An 18,114-nucleotide genomic window follows, 5' to 3' on the forward strand; every position below is an offset into this window, starting at 1 on the left:
TATTTAATAAATGCACAATCATATGAAAGGTTTGGAGTAAAATTGCAGCCAACTTCAAATTCTAAAATGCTACGCAAACGCAATGATAGATGATATGAAAGGACTGTTGTCGCACACGAACATGATGTAATGTTAGGCTGGATCAATTTTCCAAGCAAACAGCATCATAACATCCACAACTTGTCCTCTCCCCAAAATTCAAGTAGATTTGCTTTAGACTTCTTCATCAGTCAAAAAACTCAAAAAAGGAAAGAAAAAAAAATTCATGTTCTTTGCATTTATTTTAAACTACAAACCCAATTGAATATCTTTTGGTATCTGTTTTTCCATTTTTTTGTTCTGTCAGGATCTTCAGGTTGGTCAATCAGTTTCAGACTCACCCAATTCAATTTCTATTTATTTGGTTTGAAATTGCTTCATCTAGGGGTTACCATGTCCATATCAACTGCATAAAAACAACCAGAAAACCATTTATGCAAACCTCAACCATCTGGGCCTCTATAAGTTGAAGTGGCTTGGATTGAAAAGCAATGATGATGTACAAGAGCAGATATGTGGTTGCTGATATACTGCTGCAACAATCTATAAATCAGTACAATACTGTATACCTCAGCAGCATGCTCTCATCATTTCTATGAAAACACCTTAACAACCTGAAAATGAAATATTTCAAAAAGAACCATCAAAAAGGCATTTGTTGTTTTCGCTGTTGAATATTTAGAAGCAGCAGAGTATAGAGACATGCAGTCTTTATACAATTCAAGGTACGTAGTTTTCAGACTTGTAGGAATTGACCCAACTTGAGTCTACATATTGGGGTCAACTGCCAGGACGGAATCATGAATTTATATTGGGGTGGTCATGATGTTTTTGATTGGTTCATTATAATAGAGAGCTTGGACTGGGCTAATACTGCACCAAGTTTCAAGGACATAGCGGGCAGGGGTGGGTTAATATTTGTTGGGGATGGGAATGGCTTATGAAATTTGCACCACGTTTTAGTATTTTACAAATCTTGCACTGGGCTGGAGGCTCCAGCCTGTACATAGTTCAACTGTCAACCATTTTGAACTGATACTTGCCTTCAACAGATACCAATTTTTCATAAGGGTCAGGGTTTTACTGCATATTATGTTATATCTATCTATTTTGAAATGATGTCCTAGAAAGAAGTCAAGTCATAAGAGAGAGAGAGAGAGAGAGAGAGAGTGATTTATTACCCTTTGTAGAAAAATTAAAGAGCTTTTCCCACCTAATAAAGATTCTGAAGTGTTTATGTATATGAAAGCAATGGCACAGTTGTTGGAAGATCATATAGCTTCCACTATATGCAGATGACACAAGGAACCCAGGATGTTAGCCTTGCAACTTTCCACCCCACTAGCCTCGCCTCCATCAAATACTTTTTAAAAAGTAATTTCCCAACCCACCCAATACATGGCTTTAGCTTTACTCCTACTCAAAAACCCATTAAATATTTCTCAAAAAAATAAAAACCTCTCACTAAGTCCTCATCATTCTGTTGCACACCAGTGCATATATCCTCCTTTTATCTTTCTTAACCCACAATCAAGCTTCTCCACTCTCCACTCTCCACTGCAATGAGCTTAGCACCTTCCACTTCAGGCACAATGAAGGCCTTTAGAGGAAAGTTACATTTCCCAATTATCATGCTCTGCACTATTGCCTTCGTCAGTCTTCTTTACACTGAAAGAATTAGTATACTTCTTTCTTCAAACCCTTTTTTCAAGATTAAGTCCTGTTCTAAAAGAGGTTCTGTCATAAAAAATGGTAAGTCTCCTGCTGTTCCTATTCTAATTATTGATTTTATTTTTTCCATGTTGAAATTTCCACCAATAATTCTTTCTAATTAATTTTGTGTATATATCTAACAGATGATCATAGAAATGCTACAGAGGATAAGATAGACGGTTCTGTAGTAGATGATAGATTTGTGTTTGACCCGGAGGAGTGCAGTGTTGAGAATGGAAAGTGGGTGTTCAACCGTTCTATCAAGCCTCTTTACACAGACAGAAGCTGCCCATATCTTGACAGGCAAGTTTCTTGTCACAAGAATGGACGGCCGGATTCTGACTATCTTCACTGGGAATGGCAGATAGAAGACTGCACCTTGCCAAGGTTGACAAGTTACAATTCATGTCAAATCACAGATATACTTCTGCATGAAGTTCTGTTTACCTAACAATTATCTTTGATAACTTTATATGTAGATTTGATCCAGAAGTTACTCTTGAGAAACTTAGGGGCAAGAGGCTATTGTTTGTTGGGGATTCTTTGCAAAGAGGTCAATGGCAATCTTTGGTCTGCATGGTTGAATTCATCATACCTGAGGACCAAAAGTCCATTCGACGAGGGCGCGCTCATACAGTCTTCAAAGCCAAGGTATATATAGTTCTTAGCTTTCAATCCAAGAATTGAATGGCCATTCTTAATGTCTACGATTTCAAGCTAAGTAATGAAATGTTTCCATGTTCAGGAATATAATGCTAGTATTGAATTCTACTGGGCTCCATTTCTGGTTGAGTCGAATTCTGACCTCCATATAATAGGAAATCCGAAGGAAAGAATACTAAAAGTGGATTCAATTGCCAAGCATGCCAAACACTGGGAAGGAGTTGATATCCTTGTGTTCAATACTTATGTATGGTGGATGAGCGGCTATACCATCAAATCATAGTAAGTTTCTCAATCAACCAAAGAAATTTTTTGAAGTATTGGCATTTTGTTTTTGCCATTTAAGATTGATTGGCAAGCAATGTGTAATTTGAACACAGCTGGGGCTCATTTCCAAATGGGGAAGAAGGGTATGAAGAACTAGAAGCACCAGCTGCCTACAGAATAGCATTGAAAACATGGGCCAACTGGGTTGACTCAAATGTCAATCCCAACAAAACTCGAGTCTTTTTCACTACCATGTCCCCTACACACATGAGGTCTTTCTCTCTCTCTCTCTCTCTCTCTCTCTCTCTCTCTCTCTCTCTCTCTCTCACACGCACACACAAACTTATTAGCGTAACCAAAAACAAAAAACAAAAAAAACCCAAAACCAAACGTAACAAGTCAAATTTGTAATTTGCAGAAGTGCAGACTGGGACAACCCAGAAGGGATGAGATGCTTCAATGAGACAAAGCCATTCTTGAAGAAGGGGTTCTGGGGAACTGGTTCAGACAAGAGGGTCATGCGCGTCGTGGCTGAAGTGTTGAAGAGAATGAAAGTTCCTGTTTCAGTCCTGAACGTAACCCAGATGTCAAATCACAGAGTTGATGCTCACACAAAAGTTTACACCGAGACCGGAGGCAAAGTACTAACAGATGAGCAAAAAGCTGATGTGCTGCACAATTCAGATTGCATACATTGGTGTCTTCCAGGAGTTCCAGATACATGGAACCAAATATTTTTGGCACATTTGTAGCCATACATGTTTCATGTTTGTTAAGCAACAACGAGAGAGGTATCAATTAAAAGTACCACCACGCATAACTTCTTGCTGTTCAATATGAATTCTTGTTTCATTTGTTTACATTGTATTTGAATTGAATTGTACAGCCAAGCTGCTGAAGCAACTTGTTAGTGTGGTCTTTGTTGTCAGCTCTGTTTTGGTAAACATAACAGCTACAATATAGCCATTTTTTAAAATTCATCAACAAAACATGCATCATATTTGTGAGCCTGGAGGACTTAGCAGAGCAAAGGGAACAGGTAAATAAGAGGTGTGTGCTTAGCATGAAAGTACTCGTTCAGCTTTCTGGTTGAATTTCCGTAGGTTGTTTGTTGGCCAAGTAGATTGCCCGCCAAATCTTGTTTCACAACAATAAACAGTGAAACCCAATGAGTTAATAACAGAAAGGAAAAAAAGAAGAAAAACAAATGAGTGAATACATCAAAGGATCTCTTAACTCGATAAAGAGCCCATTTGAAAATGCTTCTCTACTCTAGAAAGCATTTTTGTTCGTAAGCCATTTTTATTAGAAGCATGTTGAAATTTTAAATAAAAATCCAAGTGTTTACAAAAAGTGTTTTTTTGAATAGTTGCTTCTTCCATAAAGCATTTCCACACGCTTCTCCCCAAACCCTAAACCCTTTTATAACATGGAAACACTTTCACCTTTTTATGTCAAACATTTTTGGTTATGTGAAAGTGTCTCTAGGAATTTTAATTGCACTTACAAACATGCCCTAAGAACTTACATGCATACATGAAGTGTACTGCTAAACGAATCCTAAAATTAACTGAGTACACCTTATAATCTAAGTTAACCTTAATATTTAATAAAAATGTAAAATTAACTAAGTACACCCTATTTAACTACCAAAAATAGCCCTAGTACAACACTCTAATACCAATCCTAAACCAAATTTCTCTTTTTACAAGAATCTGTACCCTCTTTTCAGATTTTGGGTTTCATCAAAATCTTTAATTTCGTAATATCAATCTTAAACTAGTATTCGTTGCGTTATTCGTAAGCACCAAGCAATACGAAGATTTTTCTATGTTTGATAAGGGTTGAATATAGTGAGTAAGGTGTACTTATTAAAATTTTATTTGTTTCACAATTCAATATATCATTGTTGGTCATTTTATATTAGGATAAATTAGTAATTCAATAAATAGTTTGGTAGTAGGGTGTACTCAGCTAATTTTAAGGTTCGTTTAGCAGCACTCTATATAAATTACCATTAACAATATGTCTACATCAACTTCCAAAAATGCCCTAAGAACAATCGTACATGCATACATGAATTCCGATCGACAGTATTATCTACATGAACATCGCCGTGCGACCCCGCATCCATCCGTCGGTCTCTAGAGTACCAGTCCAGCCCAAGCCTGTGGGCCTTAAAATCTAGCCCAAGCATGTGGGACTTAAAATCCAGCCCAAGCATGTGGGCCTTAAATCCAGCCCAAGAATGTGGGCCCTACATTTAGGCCCAATGTTGTGAGCAGTGCAACCCAGCCGAAAGCCCTACTAGAAGATTTTTCTTTACTGTATCGCTATATTTGGAGGCTCAACGAAATCAAAGCCACCTAACCGTTGTTGTTTCTGGGAGATTCGAGAAACTACGACATTTTCTGATCACCAACGCTGTTCAGGTAAAAATTCTAACAATTAGGGTTCTCTCAGTCTCTAATCATCTTTGGGATTTAAATCTCACTCATTATCTTTAAAGATCAAAGCTGAGGTTTGCGGTTAGGGTTTAGTCAAATATCGCGCCTCTTTTCTGTGAACCAGTTAATTTTCTCTCTCTGAATTTATTTTTTGGGTCCGATTTTTCTCTCTCTGATTAGGCAACGACAATATACAACCATGGCGGGAGGTGCGAATTTCATGAACAGAGTTGTCTCCTACCTCGTCAATGAGGTTCTGGTTAATAGCCTTGCCAACAGGTGCCTCTCGATCCTATAATCCTATTTGATTAGCTTTTGATTTGTTGAAAGCTTCTTTCTCTGGCCACACGGACATCACTTTGTTCCCGATTGGCTCGTTCCCTTGAAGCAAAATTATCTCAAAGCTTCAATCTTGTTTCAGCTGTGGCGCGAAAATCTTATGCGCTATGGAAATTTAGATGCTTGAGGAAATTTTTCCCCGCAAAAGAACATTTTTTTATGGTTGTATTATGATTTTCTATGATCTTGTATATGTGATTTGTTCCATTTTGTCGCTGCTAATGAGTATTGAGCTAGTGAATAAAGCTTCTTAATAAGCCATTAAATTCCTGATTGGTATGCTCCCAGAAGCGAAACAAATTCAAAACCTCTAATTTGGAGCGTTGAGAATATTTTGCCACAGTTCTGGGTGTTGTTTTAGTTTAAGATTCTATATTTTACTGTTCTTTTCTTGTTGTTTTACTTTCTGGTTTGATGCATTCTATGTGGGCATGCTATTTACAATACTGGTGATGCATACTGGTTTGAATCCTGAAGCATTCTAAGTAAAGCTTTTTTTTTTTTGTGGCCTTGAGGAATATTCGCTACCACAATGGATTTGCTCATTCGTTGTGAAATATTTGTTAAACTCCCTCTCAATGACCGTAGTTATGTGAGATAAATTTCATTATTTTTTTGCATGTATGTGTGCCCCCTTGTAAGAGAAATGTTGTCACTTAGACCTGTAATCAGTCCTGCTCAGCACCGGATTTACTCCTCCGTCATCACTCTGTTTATAGTGCTATGCTTATGATGACTCTGTGTAGGCTTGTAATGATTGTGGAGATGACTGCACAAACTAAAAAACCAAAGATATTGGGCCTTTTTCTTTCTTGAAAATTATGTTCTGCATTCTTTGAGCTATGCTTGTAATGGAACTGATCTCTTACATGAAATTTGTCTGGTCTTTTCAGCCGTGCATTCCAGAGGTTTGCTGTGAGGACGTCAAAGAGGATTGAAGATATTTCAAGCATTGGTAATGTTGCGGTGTATTGTTCAATAATATTAGTTGCTCACTCAACTACACATTTGAGTATATTGTTGTGATGTTATTTTACAATGATTTTGCTTATGCAGCTGCCAAGAAGAAGGAACAACTTGCTGAACAGATGAAGGATTTATCTAGAAACATGGATGTACGTTTTCTTTCTTGTAAAATTTGCTTCCTTTGAATATTTGAGAATATATATATATAGTCCTGATCTCTTGAACTACAGGGTCCAAGAGATTTGTGGTCACTTACCATTAGCAATCCCAAAGTTTCTTTTTTTTTTTTTTCAAATCCTGTGATACTCCCATTCAAATATTGCCATGTGTCCATTTTAAAGTAGAAATTAAACTCTTTTTTACAGCTGGATTTATTTCATAATTTTTATCTTATGAAATAAAATTAGAAAATTGAAAAGAAAATTGAAAAACTTAAGAAAAAGAGAACGTATCATCATAACTCTCCTTTGGGATAAATTATGACAGTACCAATAATTAACAATTATGATGCATCTATTTTACATTATTGGTAAATGTGTATTCCTAGTTAGAAAGGCTTTGATATCTTTGGATATTCAAAACAAATTGGATGTAAATTCAACGGTTCACTTACTATTGCACTCCTTTTAAGAAATTTTTTTGAACCATTCGATTAATATCCAACGGTGGGTGACCACAATCTCTTGGACTCCTGTGGTCCAAGAGATCGGGACTCTATATATATATAATATTTGTTTCTAATGCCTTGTACTTTTTTGTCCCTGGCTGCAGTCTTTCAAAGACCGTTGATACTTGGGTGGTGGTTGTGGTCCTGTTATTGCAGCATCTGTATATGGTGAAATGGAATGCTTTTTCTTTCTCCGCCAGCGTAAAGAAGTTTTGTGTTTCGTAGATGTGCTTTTGAATGCACGTAGCATGTTGTTAGTTTCCAACTTGTTTAAACTCTGGTGATTCTAAACCTTTTACAATATTGTAATCAGCAGCTGAGTTAGAAGCTAAGTAGACCCCTTTTACGCGGCTTTACCCCTTTTATGTTGTGCATGGTGAACTCAAACATCTATTTCCAAAATTCTTCGCATATTGACGTGAGAGTAGGCCGTCCACATTTTTCTATGTAGTTCATGCAAGATAGCCAATGATATATTACAACGAATCGAATGAAACATATCAAAATTCAATACAAATTTAGAAATAAAATTATAATTAAGTATTACAGTGAACTAATAGAAACATGTAAAATGGCAGAAAGAATTAATTTGATTGATTCGGTTGTTTTGGATCGGTTTGCATTTTCACGGTTTACACCCGGCGAGAGGTAAAAAACGCAAAAAAATTTTTAAAAAAAAGGAAGAAGAAGAAGAAGAAAGCCCATCAATTTGTTACCATGCCCGCAAGCCCACTATCACTGTTACGGACATAAACCTCCAAACGCTATTGCAAATCAAATTTGACAAGAAAAGAAAGAAAACTTTGCAAGGGGTTTTAGCATTCTTCACCAGAAAAGGGAAAAGGGTTTAGCTTTCTCCACACCGCTACGATCCATGGCGACTATCATTTCCAGGACCGTAAATCATCTTCGTTACGTCAACCGCTCTCTGGTCCGATCCAGGTTGCCGATTTCGTCACCACGGCTCGCTGAGTCTCTTCAAAATCGGCATCTTCCACTCCTTCAACAGGTTCGTCTTCTTCAATCGTATATCATCTCTGCTACTCTTTTCTGTTCTTTCTCCATTTGGCTCTAGAGAAGAGAATTAGTAAAGTTTCAAAATTTCCTCTCCTTTATTCCCGTTTTCCTTCTCAAATCGAAATAGCTGGAGCTTATTTCATTTTCTGTTGGTTCATCTGCTTGGACCGCAGTCGCTGGGGATTTATCGAAGATGTTTTCTTTCAACCACAACCAATACTGCAGCAAATGAAGGAAACCCAGAATCAAAAACTTCAGAAAATGCAAATTCTGATAATTCTGGCGATGGGAACAAGTCTGGGGAATCACATGAAAGTAATAATGCTGGAAAATCTGTTCGAGGAGGGGTAATCGTATAGCGCATGTTCTTTTTATTCAAATGTGAAAATGTAATTGAAATGTTGATTTTTGAGGTTGCCTTTTGCAGCCGGTTTCGTGGTTGAGTTTTCTGCTGCTGGTAGCAACTGGAGCTGGAATTGTACTCTATTACGACAAGGAAAAGAGACAACATATAGAAGGTAGACTACTATGGTGAGTTGGATGTATGTGAGTCTTGCATGTTGGAGTTGAAGTCCATGAGTCTGCAACTTTGTCAGTGTCTCTTTTTAATCTTGCCCCATGCTCTGTTTGATGTGCCATGTGTATCAATATGCTGCCAATGCTGATTTTGATGTTAAATTTGTAGCCTTTTGCTCTGTTAATTAACTCCTTTCATTCTGTCTAAGGATGCTTTCAGCTTTGACTCACAAGATGCTGCTTGTGTGCGTAAATGGTTACATACTCTGTTCACCCAAGGATTAACTCCTCTCATTATTTTGCTGCAGAAATATTTAAAGCATCCAAGGAAGTAAAGGAAGGACCATCTGTGGGAAAGGCTGCCATTGGAGGTCCATTCAATCTTATCAACCATGACGGGAAGCGAGTAACTGAAAAAGATTTTTTGGGGAAATGGACATTGCTATACTTTGGTTTCACTCACTGCCCTGATATCTGCCCAGATGAGTTACAGAAGTTAGCTGCTGCAGTTGATAAAATAAGTGAGTCCTATGTTTGAACGAGGATCTGCCTTCTCTTTCTTTCTTTTCCCGAAGTTGGTATTACCATTTTCTGATCTTTTACTTTTATTATTTGTATTCTCAAGCGTGCAATTCCTTATATCATTGATGTTCTGTTGTGTCTGCAGAGGAAAAAGGAGGGATTGAGATAGTGCCCTTGTTCATATCTGTTGATCCTGAAAGGGACACCGTTGAGCAAGTCCGTGAATATGTCAAAGGTGCTTGTCAAGATTTTAGTGTGCTACCCTAGATCTCGTTGTAATAAGTAAAAATTACATGATGTAAGTTCATACCTGATATCTTTTTCTCAACTGTCTCAGAGTTTCATCCAAAGCTGATCGGGTTAACTGGTAGCTCGGATGAAATACGGAGCGTGGCTCGTGCATATCGAGTATATTACATGAAGACGCAAGAAGAAGACTCAGATTATCTTGTCGACCATTCCATAGTCATGTATGTATCAACATTTTCCAAAATGTTCTTTTACCATATTGATTCCTTCTTTCCTATTCATAAAAGCAGCTTACTTATGTGGACATGTGCTAGTGTGAAATATCACTGCTATATGAATTGAACTGTCCCTTAACCAATCTTTAAATTTGTTAAGTGCGTTCTGAATTCTTACTGATCGATAGCGTTTCGTAGAACAGATATGCTATACATATTGATAAGGTCTTCTACTTTTCTTGTGTGTGGTCGTTTGTTCATTTCGTTGTTAATACGAGTCATTTCTCTGTTGGTCTCGTGATACTTGTTGAATTCCATTTCTGTGCAGGTACTTAATGAGTCCCAAAATGGAATTTGTTAAATTTTTTGGGAAGAACAATGATGTTGATTCACTTGCTGAAGGTATAACGAAAGAGATCAAGCAGTACAAGAAGAAATAGAGGAATAGTTTTCCCTTTCATTCCCAGTGAATAACATTTGTACGGTTTCTTTTGAATTTAAGAGAATGTGATGAGCAGCTACTTATATTTGAGAAATTAATTTCAATCCAAGACATTTTCATGGAGTGACAATTTTCAGGAAATTTGTCTGAATTTTAAATTTCGTTGTATTTTTCTCACAGAGAGAGAGAGAGAGAGAGAGAGAGAGAGAGAGAGAGAGAATTTTTGGGAAACTTGTCTGAATTTCAAATTTCCTTTTTGTTGTATTTTTCAGAGAGAGAGAGAGAGGAGGAATGATTGTTTATAGGAGTCTTGAATGAGCATCATATTGTGATATCTCTGACATAAAACTAACTGCGACAATACAATATTCAATATTCATGTTACAGCGAAGTTAATTATTAAACCCTAGTAATTAACTTCAGTAGTACAAAAACCACTCTTATTTGACTAAGGATCGAGTGGCATTTCCTCTTTCTTGTCTGTATTTCTCGACTCCAACTAACTCTAGCTGAATCTGAAGTGACGCACTTCTTAATATCGACTTTGGGCATGTACATGTCCACCTCATTCTTAGACCCCCCAACCATTGCCTCATGCTTGCATATGGCTTCTGGCACTTCCCTGGAATGTATGGCATATCCTTTAAACAAGAATCGCTAGCCAGTCGTACATCTTATCAGATTACTCTTCAAGTATGGCTTAAAGTTGCGCATGCCTTTCGACATCACCTCTCAACTTCTTTAGGGATCATGGCCTTTCCAAGATAAACCTGTTGCATCTCTTCTCTCCAGATCTGCAAGCAGTTTGGCATATTTCTTAGTTAGTTCTTTCAGTATTCTCCAAGGGTTGTTCATTTACAACAGCCAAAGAAATTGAAAGCTACTAGATACTCATTGGCAGTTGCACCCCTATGTTAGGGATTATATGCATAATAATAAGATGATATAAAATGAGGTATTCAATTGTAGCGTGGTGGTGTGTGTGTCTGTGGGAGAGAGAGAGAGAGAGAGAGAGAGAGAGAGAGAGAGAGAGAGAGAGAGATGAAGCCTAAACAAGCCATGCATGGAAGAAATCACAGAGAGAATAGAAAAAGTTCCCCACCGTTTCACGAAATTCCACCCGGATATGAGGCACGTTTGTTTTGTGGATGTCATTTCCATCTGGCCCTCTCTTATAGTACTCTCTGCCAATCCAGTGTGACTGAACCAGAAAATTTGAAGACTCAAGTTCAACACTATCAACCAAAACTACTCATACGTTATTTCAGAGAAATAAGCTCATCAAGAATAATGAGTCATAACATTACAAACCAAGTGCATGTGTGGGAAATCAATTGCACATTCAAATCTGGTATGTAGCTAGATGCAGTGACTAGCTTATGTAATGCAATAACATAGTAACGTACCTTAAGTGCGTGTGAAAAACCAGATTGGTAGACAGAATTACGGGCAATTTCACATAGGTCACATGAACTCAATTTCCATACCTGTAAAGGGAGAACTTCTCAGTAACTGGGCCTTTACATACCGCTACCTAGAGAGAGAGAGAGGGAGAGAGAGAGAGAGAGAGAGAGAGCTCACAGAAGCAGCTATACTATATTCTTCCACCAAAGGTTCTTTTGTTAAGTGGATTTGGAGAGGATCATCAGTAGAAAGAGAAACATTAAGACCTCGTAAGAAAAACATAGGAAAAGGGTTCCGATGGTAGTCCAAAAACAGAGAATTGTTGCTCAGGGGTGACATAGCCAAGCCAATCTGATAAGATAAACAAGCGCAAGCGCTTGTAGAGAATCAGAAATTGCACAAGGCAAAGTCATTTATCCTATAAATAAGAATCCTTTCTCCTAACCTGGGCTAAATAATACAGATATTGAAGCACGGGAGATTTTCTCAAATTGATTCCATGTGCAATATTATTTGCGGTAAGAAAGGTTGCAGCAAGGTGGTCAATGTCACCAGCCTGAAAATTATTGAGCAATGACTTCACATGATGCAATACATGTGTTCAAAGAGAGAATAAATCTTTAATATATATACCTCCCCAGAATGCGGACGAAATTTGATTGTTGTCATGCCTTTTGATTCACGAAGCTATAAATAAAAATCCAACAGCTCAGCATTTGATGACAATATATGGCATAAACAGATATTAAGTACGCAATTAGGAGAACTACAGAAAATTAAAAGCGAACACCAAACTTTTAAATAATTGGAATAATTTTACTATTTCTTAAACTTGTAAAGATTCTAGTATTTTTATGAGATCTAGGCCCTGGTATTGCAACCACTGCAAATGAGACTTACAACAATGAAAAAAGTAAAAGAACTAAACCCATTTGACTTTCATGATTATAAACAACGAAAATGCGTAAACAATCACAAGGGACAAGAGGGATACGATAGAAGTTATACTACCCTAATCACAAAGCTGTTCTTCAGATAGTATGGGGAATAGATACAGAACATAGGAAAGTGTAAAATTGTTTTTGACAGCATACCTTGTTTAATGTGTAGAGATTAGCATAACAGTAGTACACGTAGTATGAAAATGCAGGATTGAATACATTGGTCCATTGTGCTGGTGTTGGCATGTGTTTTGTGGGGCGTCTTTCAGGTTTGCTTTCGTCATCCACCAAATCTAACCCCACAACCTGGAAATTCAAGCATGTTTAAGTTAAGCATCAAAGCAAGAACTTCTTCAAACCTAGACATATATGCAAAACAGTAGCCTGATTTCCCGAAATTCTCTTCTTCAATGAGGAGAATACTTAAATGTAAACCCAGTGATGGTAGCTTGACTTACATATTAATCAGACCAACGTTTATAACATATAGGGAAAAAGTATAAGAGAAGAATTTTTTAGGGCCCTTTTGAGATTCTAAACATGTAAACTAACCTAATTAACCTACATAAATGAAAAAAATATTGAAGATTTTGCAGACAAGGTGACAAACCTGTTTCAGGAAAACATGCAGTTGTGGATGAGAATCTGGATCTATGGTAACCTCAAATAGTGGAATAAAGATATTGTCAAGAATGTTCTGAAATGATGTTACTATTCCCATTTCCTTGTATATATTGTACAACCGTGGCAACTGAAAGGAGTAAGAAAATTACAAGTAAAAACCAACACATGAGTAACATTCAAGATTTTTATCTAATACAAGTGCTTGTGGAATAGTACCATACAATTCCACTAATCTTATAAACGTTACAGAGAAGAACAATTCTTTTTTTTTTTACCTGAATCAACCAAACAACATTCTCACTGTATAATTCATTGTTCACTATCCAACTAGCCATTTGGTCCCACTCACTTTGCTTCCTACCATATATTGATATTCTGTACTCAGCCATCTGCAGCAGAAAAATGGAGCATCAGGTGAGGCTGATCTATCTAAACATGCAGAAACACAACAAAGACACGCAATGAACATTCACACATGACAAGGCAAGGATAGCTCAGAAAGTGATTAAGAAGACAAACAGAGACCAGATCATGGATAAAAACCTATCTGCAAACAGGAGCAAGGAAGCACCTGATATTTACTGGCAGACAGATCAGAAAACACTTGCTTGGTCAGCTCAGCAAGGAAACGACCTATTCAAGAAGAGATTATCTAAGACCACAATTTATATATTGATCGCTGACTAAAAAATTAAGCGTCGTGATAAATTCTTTAAAATGGATAGAAACGACATCTCAAAGCCATGGCTTAAGAGTCTAGTTCTTCACTATAACGCAGTAACTTTTAATAATTGAGCAAACAAAAGACAATACCTTGAATAAGATTATCCTGCTTAAGGAAAATCTCACGAAGCCTACTTTGACCACAGGGGTTGTACTTGAGATTAAACTTATCAAAACGATGAAATGTGCTCTTGTCTGCATGAACATCCAAAAGGTCAACATTTAGGTCGTACCTGTTGAAACAAATGTGAGAGATTATTTCCTGCTGCTTAAAATAAATATTTTTAATACATGAACAAGAATTGATAACAATAAGATATTCGAATATGTATATTTTTTTAAAAATAAAAAATGGCAGAATAAAATACCCAGTCAAATCCAAACTCTCAAAAACCTCTTTCAAGGTCAAATAGGTTCCATCTCGAAATATCACAACCTGAATAGAAGTACACAGAACTCGAGAATAAGTGAATATCATGCAAAAGTCATAACTATTATTATAATAAACCTCTTTTCAACAGTTAAGTGACTATTTGCATAGCCCCTTAGGAAACTATCAAGTTTGGAATGATTATGCACAGTTGATAGAAATAAAGGGAAGAGAGAACCACTTAACAAAATATCAGCATAAAACTTTTAAATTACCTCATCAGGCTCTTTCCTCAACTTTGATTTTATAAACCTCAAAAGATGTTTCTGGTTCATGCATGCCGAATGATGAACATGTGTATCAACTTTTCTGACATTATAAAAGTCACGATGTGGAGCACTTTTCTGAGCCAGAAATTCCCTATCCGCATTAAGCATTAAATGAAGATTGAATTTCTGAATGACATACAAATAAACACATTGTCAAAGAACTATTACTGCTCCCACGTAGAAAAGAGCATCGACAAGCATCTCAATGACTAATAATTATCAACAAAGGTCTGTTTACTTGTTCCAGAAGATTCAGTCGATGATGGCATAAAGTTCTGATATTCCCTGCTGCTATAACTCGAAGTATGTGATGTAGGTCAGTGAAGAAGGTTGTTGCATCGGCAACAGGAAAAAGCTCTTCTCTTGCTGCAAAAGAGGGGGAGGGGGTAAATGTGCATTAAGATCTCTACAGAGGAACAAATGTCCTCAACTATGACAAACAAGAAAGATACACAGCAACAGCCTCTTACAATCTTTATTAGGATACACATGAACAACCCCATCTTGCATTTCAAAATAATGCTGCAGAACAAAGGAGAAGTGTGTTAATTGGACCCCCAAAAAAAATTACTATTTTTCTGAGTTAGAGCTTAGAGGTTAGAATACTAATTTGAAAAGTACAAACTCACATCAGACTTCCCCTCAGAAGTATAAAAAAATGGTGCTGGGTTAGGCTTTGGGGTACTGGGGTCAGATATAATTTCTTTCTCCCATGGAGCAACTGTCTCGCTGAATACATATCTTTTTCGCAATTCAAGGCATTCTTGAAGAACCACATAGACCTCCACTTCATCGGTAGATGGCACTTCTGGAAAAGTTATAGATGAAAACAGAACCAAGTAGATGTCATTCCCACTCTCCAGTTTCAAAATTACAATTTAACATCACGTACTTAAACTAGTTGAAACACAATCAGTAACTCGTCAAAACCAAATAATAAGAAGCAAGAATATGGTGAACAGGGGAAGTTAGTAAAGGGACATTGTTTAGGCTTCCACCATGAATATTTGCACATACAGAATATACATGCTTCTTTGACCTGATATCAAAAGTTTAATGGAATCAATTATCTTGTTAAAATCACTGCTATCTTTAATATTACCCACTCAGGTTATGCAGTTTTTTGTCAATGTTCCCCAAGAGTTGAAAATGTGCTCCTTGTTCTTAATGTTTCCTAGAACTTCTTATTTGTTACAATTTGTATTAGTATCTTTTTAGTTGGCAGCAACAAGTAATGTTCAATGATATACAGCAAGTCCATACAAAACCCTTCAAATAACACATCTTCTTAAAATATGCATGAAATTGTAATATATAATAAATCATAAATAAAAAGGAAACAACCACAGAAGTGTACTTCTGGGTGAAGAGAAAGAGCTCATACCAGTAGGAGTAATTTTAAGTTTAGCAAAAGTCTCTTGTTCTGGCTCTTTCCTTAAAATATCAGCTGCAATTGGATCAGGCTGAACGCCATGCAGATCACCAGATACACTATGGGACCGAATCATACTTGAAGGAGCTATAGGAATTTGCTCTCCATTGGCATTAACATGGTTCGGTAAATTCTCAAAAAGGATTTTACCATCTGGCCCCTGAAAGAGATGTCCAAATCCAATTCCAGATATCCGTAAGAATTTTTCAAGAATAACGAAACAAACTCAGTTTCCCTGAAGAATAAAATTCAGGTGCACACATTCACTGGAATATGCAATAATAATGTGAGGCCAAGGACAATGTGCAAGAACATCATGTTACTTTAAAGAAAGTGAGATTATGGAGGTTTGCACCTCCCTCTCTCTCTCTCACTCTGACACACACATGCTGCACAGGTGCTGAATAAACTCACCACAGTGCCTAGTTTAGCATTGTCAGTCATATTATCTTCATCATCTGATCCTTCTACACTCTCAAAGGCACTGGCACTTGCAACTGGAGATTTAGGAGAAGTTGGTCGTATAAGATTACCAGTTCTCTTAGCTGAACTCGCAAGCTCAGTAGATTTCCCTGAAAAAGAAGAAGTCTGTACTTTAACAGCAAAGGAAACTGGCATCTATCACACTGGTGCTTTGATATCCAAAATTTGGTAATGACAGATAGGGTAAAAAGGAAACTTCGTGAAACACTGCGCATTTGCACAATTCATATTATATCCAAGCCTAATAACAACATCAAGCACAAAGAAAATATACATTGTGAAAGAAAATCTTTCATCATTACTTGCCTTAATTTCACTCTTTGCCACCATGTTCCAGCCCACTTAAGGTGTCAAGAGGAAATGGAAAATCCATTTGCCAGTTTGCACGTGGATAACATGACAACATAGAAAACTTATCGCATCCAATTTGTGTCCTGTATATTTTAGTATCTTTTCCTTGTTCGACATTTACAGATGAGCTCCCACGGAGTATCTTATTTGTTCCATTTGTTTGTTACTGTTTTCATGCCCATTTGAGTAATTTTAGGAATCAAAGTAGCCACAAAAACTCTATGAATACAGCATACCTTACTTTCAACAAGTTCTAATTCCATTTTGGTTTACTCTTTGGTTAGGCTAAAAAATAAATGAAAGTAAATGAGTGTCATGCTTACTGCTTCTCATCATACAGAGATGCCATATAAGGCAATATCTATGAGTATTTCAATTAGTGCAGACTTATATTATAGAATAGCAATACACTGTAGTTTAGAAGGAGCTATTGAGGCATTGATAATCCTAAAGAAAACCATATGTCCAAATGACGAAGCCAATCCAAAAACCACGCGGCACGACTATATGTATCAAATCAAAATTATGAAATTAAAGCGAAAATTGATTATTCTGGTGACAAATCCAGCCGAGCCATACCTTCCGGAAGCGTGTGCAGCCTCGGCAACCCGGCAGGAATACCATCAACCGGAAGCAAGCCGTTGCGCCTATGATCGTCACCGTCAATCCCGCCTGAGATCGCCGTCACGTCCGGCAACGACGCCGAGCTCCGCCGGTAATAGCCGCTGCCCTTGCGACGCGCGTGGCTTCTACGCTTTTTCATGTGCTGCGGTGAGTCACCGCCATCGGAGTTGTCCTCTCTCTCCCTCTCTACCGTCTTCGCAAACTCAAGAAGCTGATTTAGGGTTTTGCGGTGCATATAGTAGGCCGACACAGCCACCAGCGAAGCTCCAACCAGAGCCGCCATGGCCAAATGTATAGCATACGACTCCATTTCTCGCGCGTTCCGTATTCTCAGAATACTATCAACGTTAGAAAAATGGTGGTTCCGATTTCAGTTAGAGAGAGAAACAAAACCCTACTGAAGAGCTCGGCAGAGAGTCTACAGATATAGTGCTCCCTGTTTTTATTCGGGACAAGCGCGACCTGCTTCAATATTTATAGGGAGAACGAGCGAAGAGCTGAGAGACTGAGACGACATATTCTCTCTGTTTTTCTCTATTTTTATTATTTATTAATTTTCTCTGCGGTGATAGTCTAGTAACAAAATTAAAATTAAAAATTAAAAATTACGAAAATGATAAGTGAGTGCTGGCTGCTTTTTATCGCCGCTTTTGCAGATTAAATTTTAATAATTATTTTGGTAATTATTTGTTTTGTTTTATGTGTTATTTTTGGATTTATTAATTAAATAATTAATTACCTGATATGGAGGTGTGGGCCATGGGTCCAACC

General features: G+C 37.3%; 4 protein-coding genes across 5 annotated transcripts; 3 read left to right on the forward strand and 1 right to left on the reverse strand.

The window, feature by feature from the left end:
• The first annotated feature begins 1,432 nt into the window (after positions 1 to 1,432).
• Positions 1,433 to 3,610, forward strand: LOC117631583 (protein trichome birefringence-like 3). The gene is made up of 6 exons (XM_034364819.1): positions 1,433 to 1,791; positions 1,896 to 2,139; positions 2,232 to 2,403; positions 2,498 to 2,697; positions 2,796 to 2,954; positions 3,101 to 3,610. Exons 1-6 carry the CDS (start codon positions 1,602 to 1,604, stop codon positions 3,432 to 3,434), a joined length of 1,299 nt encoding a protein of 432 aa, XP_034220710.1. The 5' UTR covers positions 1,433 to 1,601; the 3' UTR covers positions 3,435 to 3,610.
• Positions 3,611 to 5,026: 1,416 nt separating this feature from the next.
• Positions 5,027 to 7,466, forward strand: LOC117631363. Its single transcript, XM_034364474.1, has 5 exons — positions 5,027 to 5,114; positions 5,310 to 5,408; positions 6,362 to 6,423; positions 6,525 to 6,583; positions 7,206 to 7,466. Exons 2-5 carry the CDS (start codon positions 5,329 to 5,331, stop codon positions 7,221 to 7,223), a joined length of 219 nt encoding a protein of 72 aa, XP_034220365.1. The 5' UTR covers positions 5,027 to 5,114; positions 5,310 to 5,328; the 3' UTR covers positions 7,224 to 7,466.
• A 429-nt stretch (positions 7,467 to 7,895) lies between these two features.
• LOC117630815 (protein SCO1 homolog 1, mitochondrial) lies at positions 7,896 to 10,203 on the forward strand. The gene is made up of 7 exons (XM_034363603.1): positions 7,896 to 8,110; positions 8,292 to 8,465; positions 8,546 to 8,636; positions 8,943 to 9,155; positions 9,302 to 9,391; positions 9,494 to 9,626; positions 9,949 to 10,203. The coding sequence occupies exons 1-7, from the start codon at positions 7,976 to 7,978 to the stop codon at positions 10,058 to 10,060; spliced, it is 948 nt and encodes a 315-aa protein (XP_034219494.1). The 5' UTR covers positions 7,896 to 7,975; the 3' UTR covers positions 10,061 to 10,203.
• A 96-nt stretch (positions 10,204 to 10,299) lies between these two features.
• Positions 10,300 to 17,825, reverse strand: LOC117630814 (AMP deaminase). 2 transcript variants are annotated; one of them, XM_034363601.1, is made up of 19 exons: positions 17,299 to 17,820; positions 16,300 to 16,457; positions 15,838 to 16,045; positions 15,083 to 15,261; positions 14,924 to 14,975; positions 14,692 to 14,819; positions 14,400 to 14,579; positions 14,123 to 14,190; positions 13,845 to 13,987; positions 13,603 to 13,664; positions 13,307 to 13,420; positions 13,018 to 13,158; positions 12,561 to 12,713; positions 12,100 to 12,153; positions 11,912 to 12,022; positions 11,644 to 11,817; positions 11,469 to 11,549; positions 11,165 to 11,263; positions 10,300 to 10,856 (listed from the first exon to the last, which is right to left on the reverse strand). In XM_034363601.1, exons 1-19 carry the CDS (start codon positions 17,651 to 17,653, stop codon positions 10,788 to 10,790), a joined length of 2,529 nt encoding a protein of 842 aa, XP_034219492.1. In that variant the 5' UTR covers positions 17,654 to 17,820; the 3' UTR covers positions 10,300 to 10,787. The 2 variants fall into 2 exon arrangements, with proteins under 2 accessions (XP_034219492.1, XP_034219493.1); XM_034363602.1 differs by lacking the exon at positions 10,300 to 10,856 and having other exon boundaries at positions 11,182 to 11,297; positions 17,299 to 17,825.
• Between the last annotated feature and the right edge of the window lie 289 nt (positions 17,826 to 18,114).

This window comes from Prunus dulcis, chromosome 6 (genome assembly GCF_902201215.1).
Source record: "Prunus dulcis chromosome 6, ALMONDv2, whole genome shotgun sequence".
NCBI classification, from domain to species: domain Eukaryota; kingdom Viridiplantae; phylum Streptophyta; class Magnoliopsida; order Rosales; family Rosaceae; genus Prunus; species Prunus dulcis.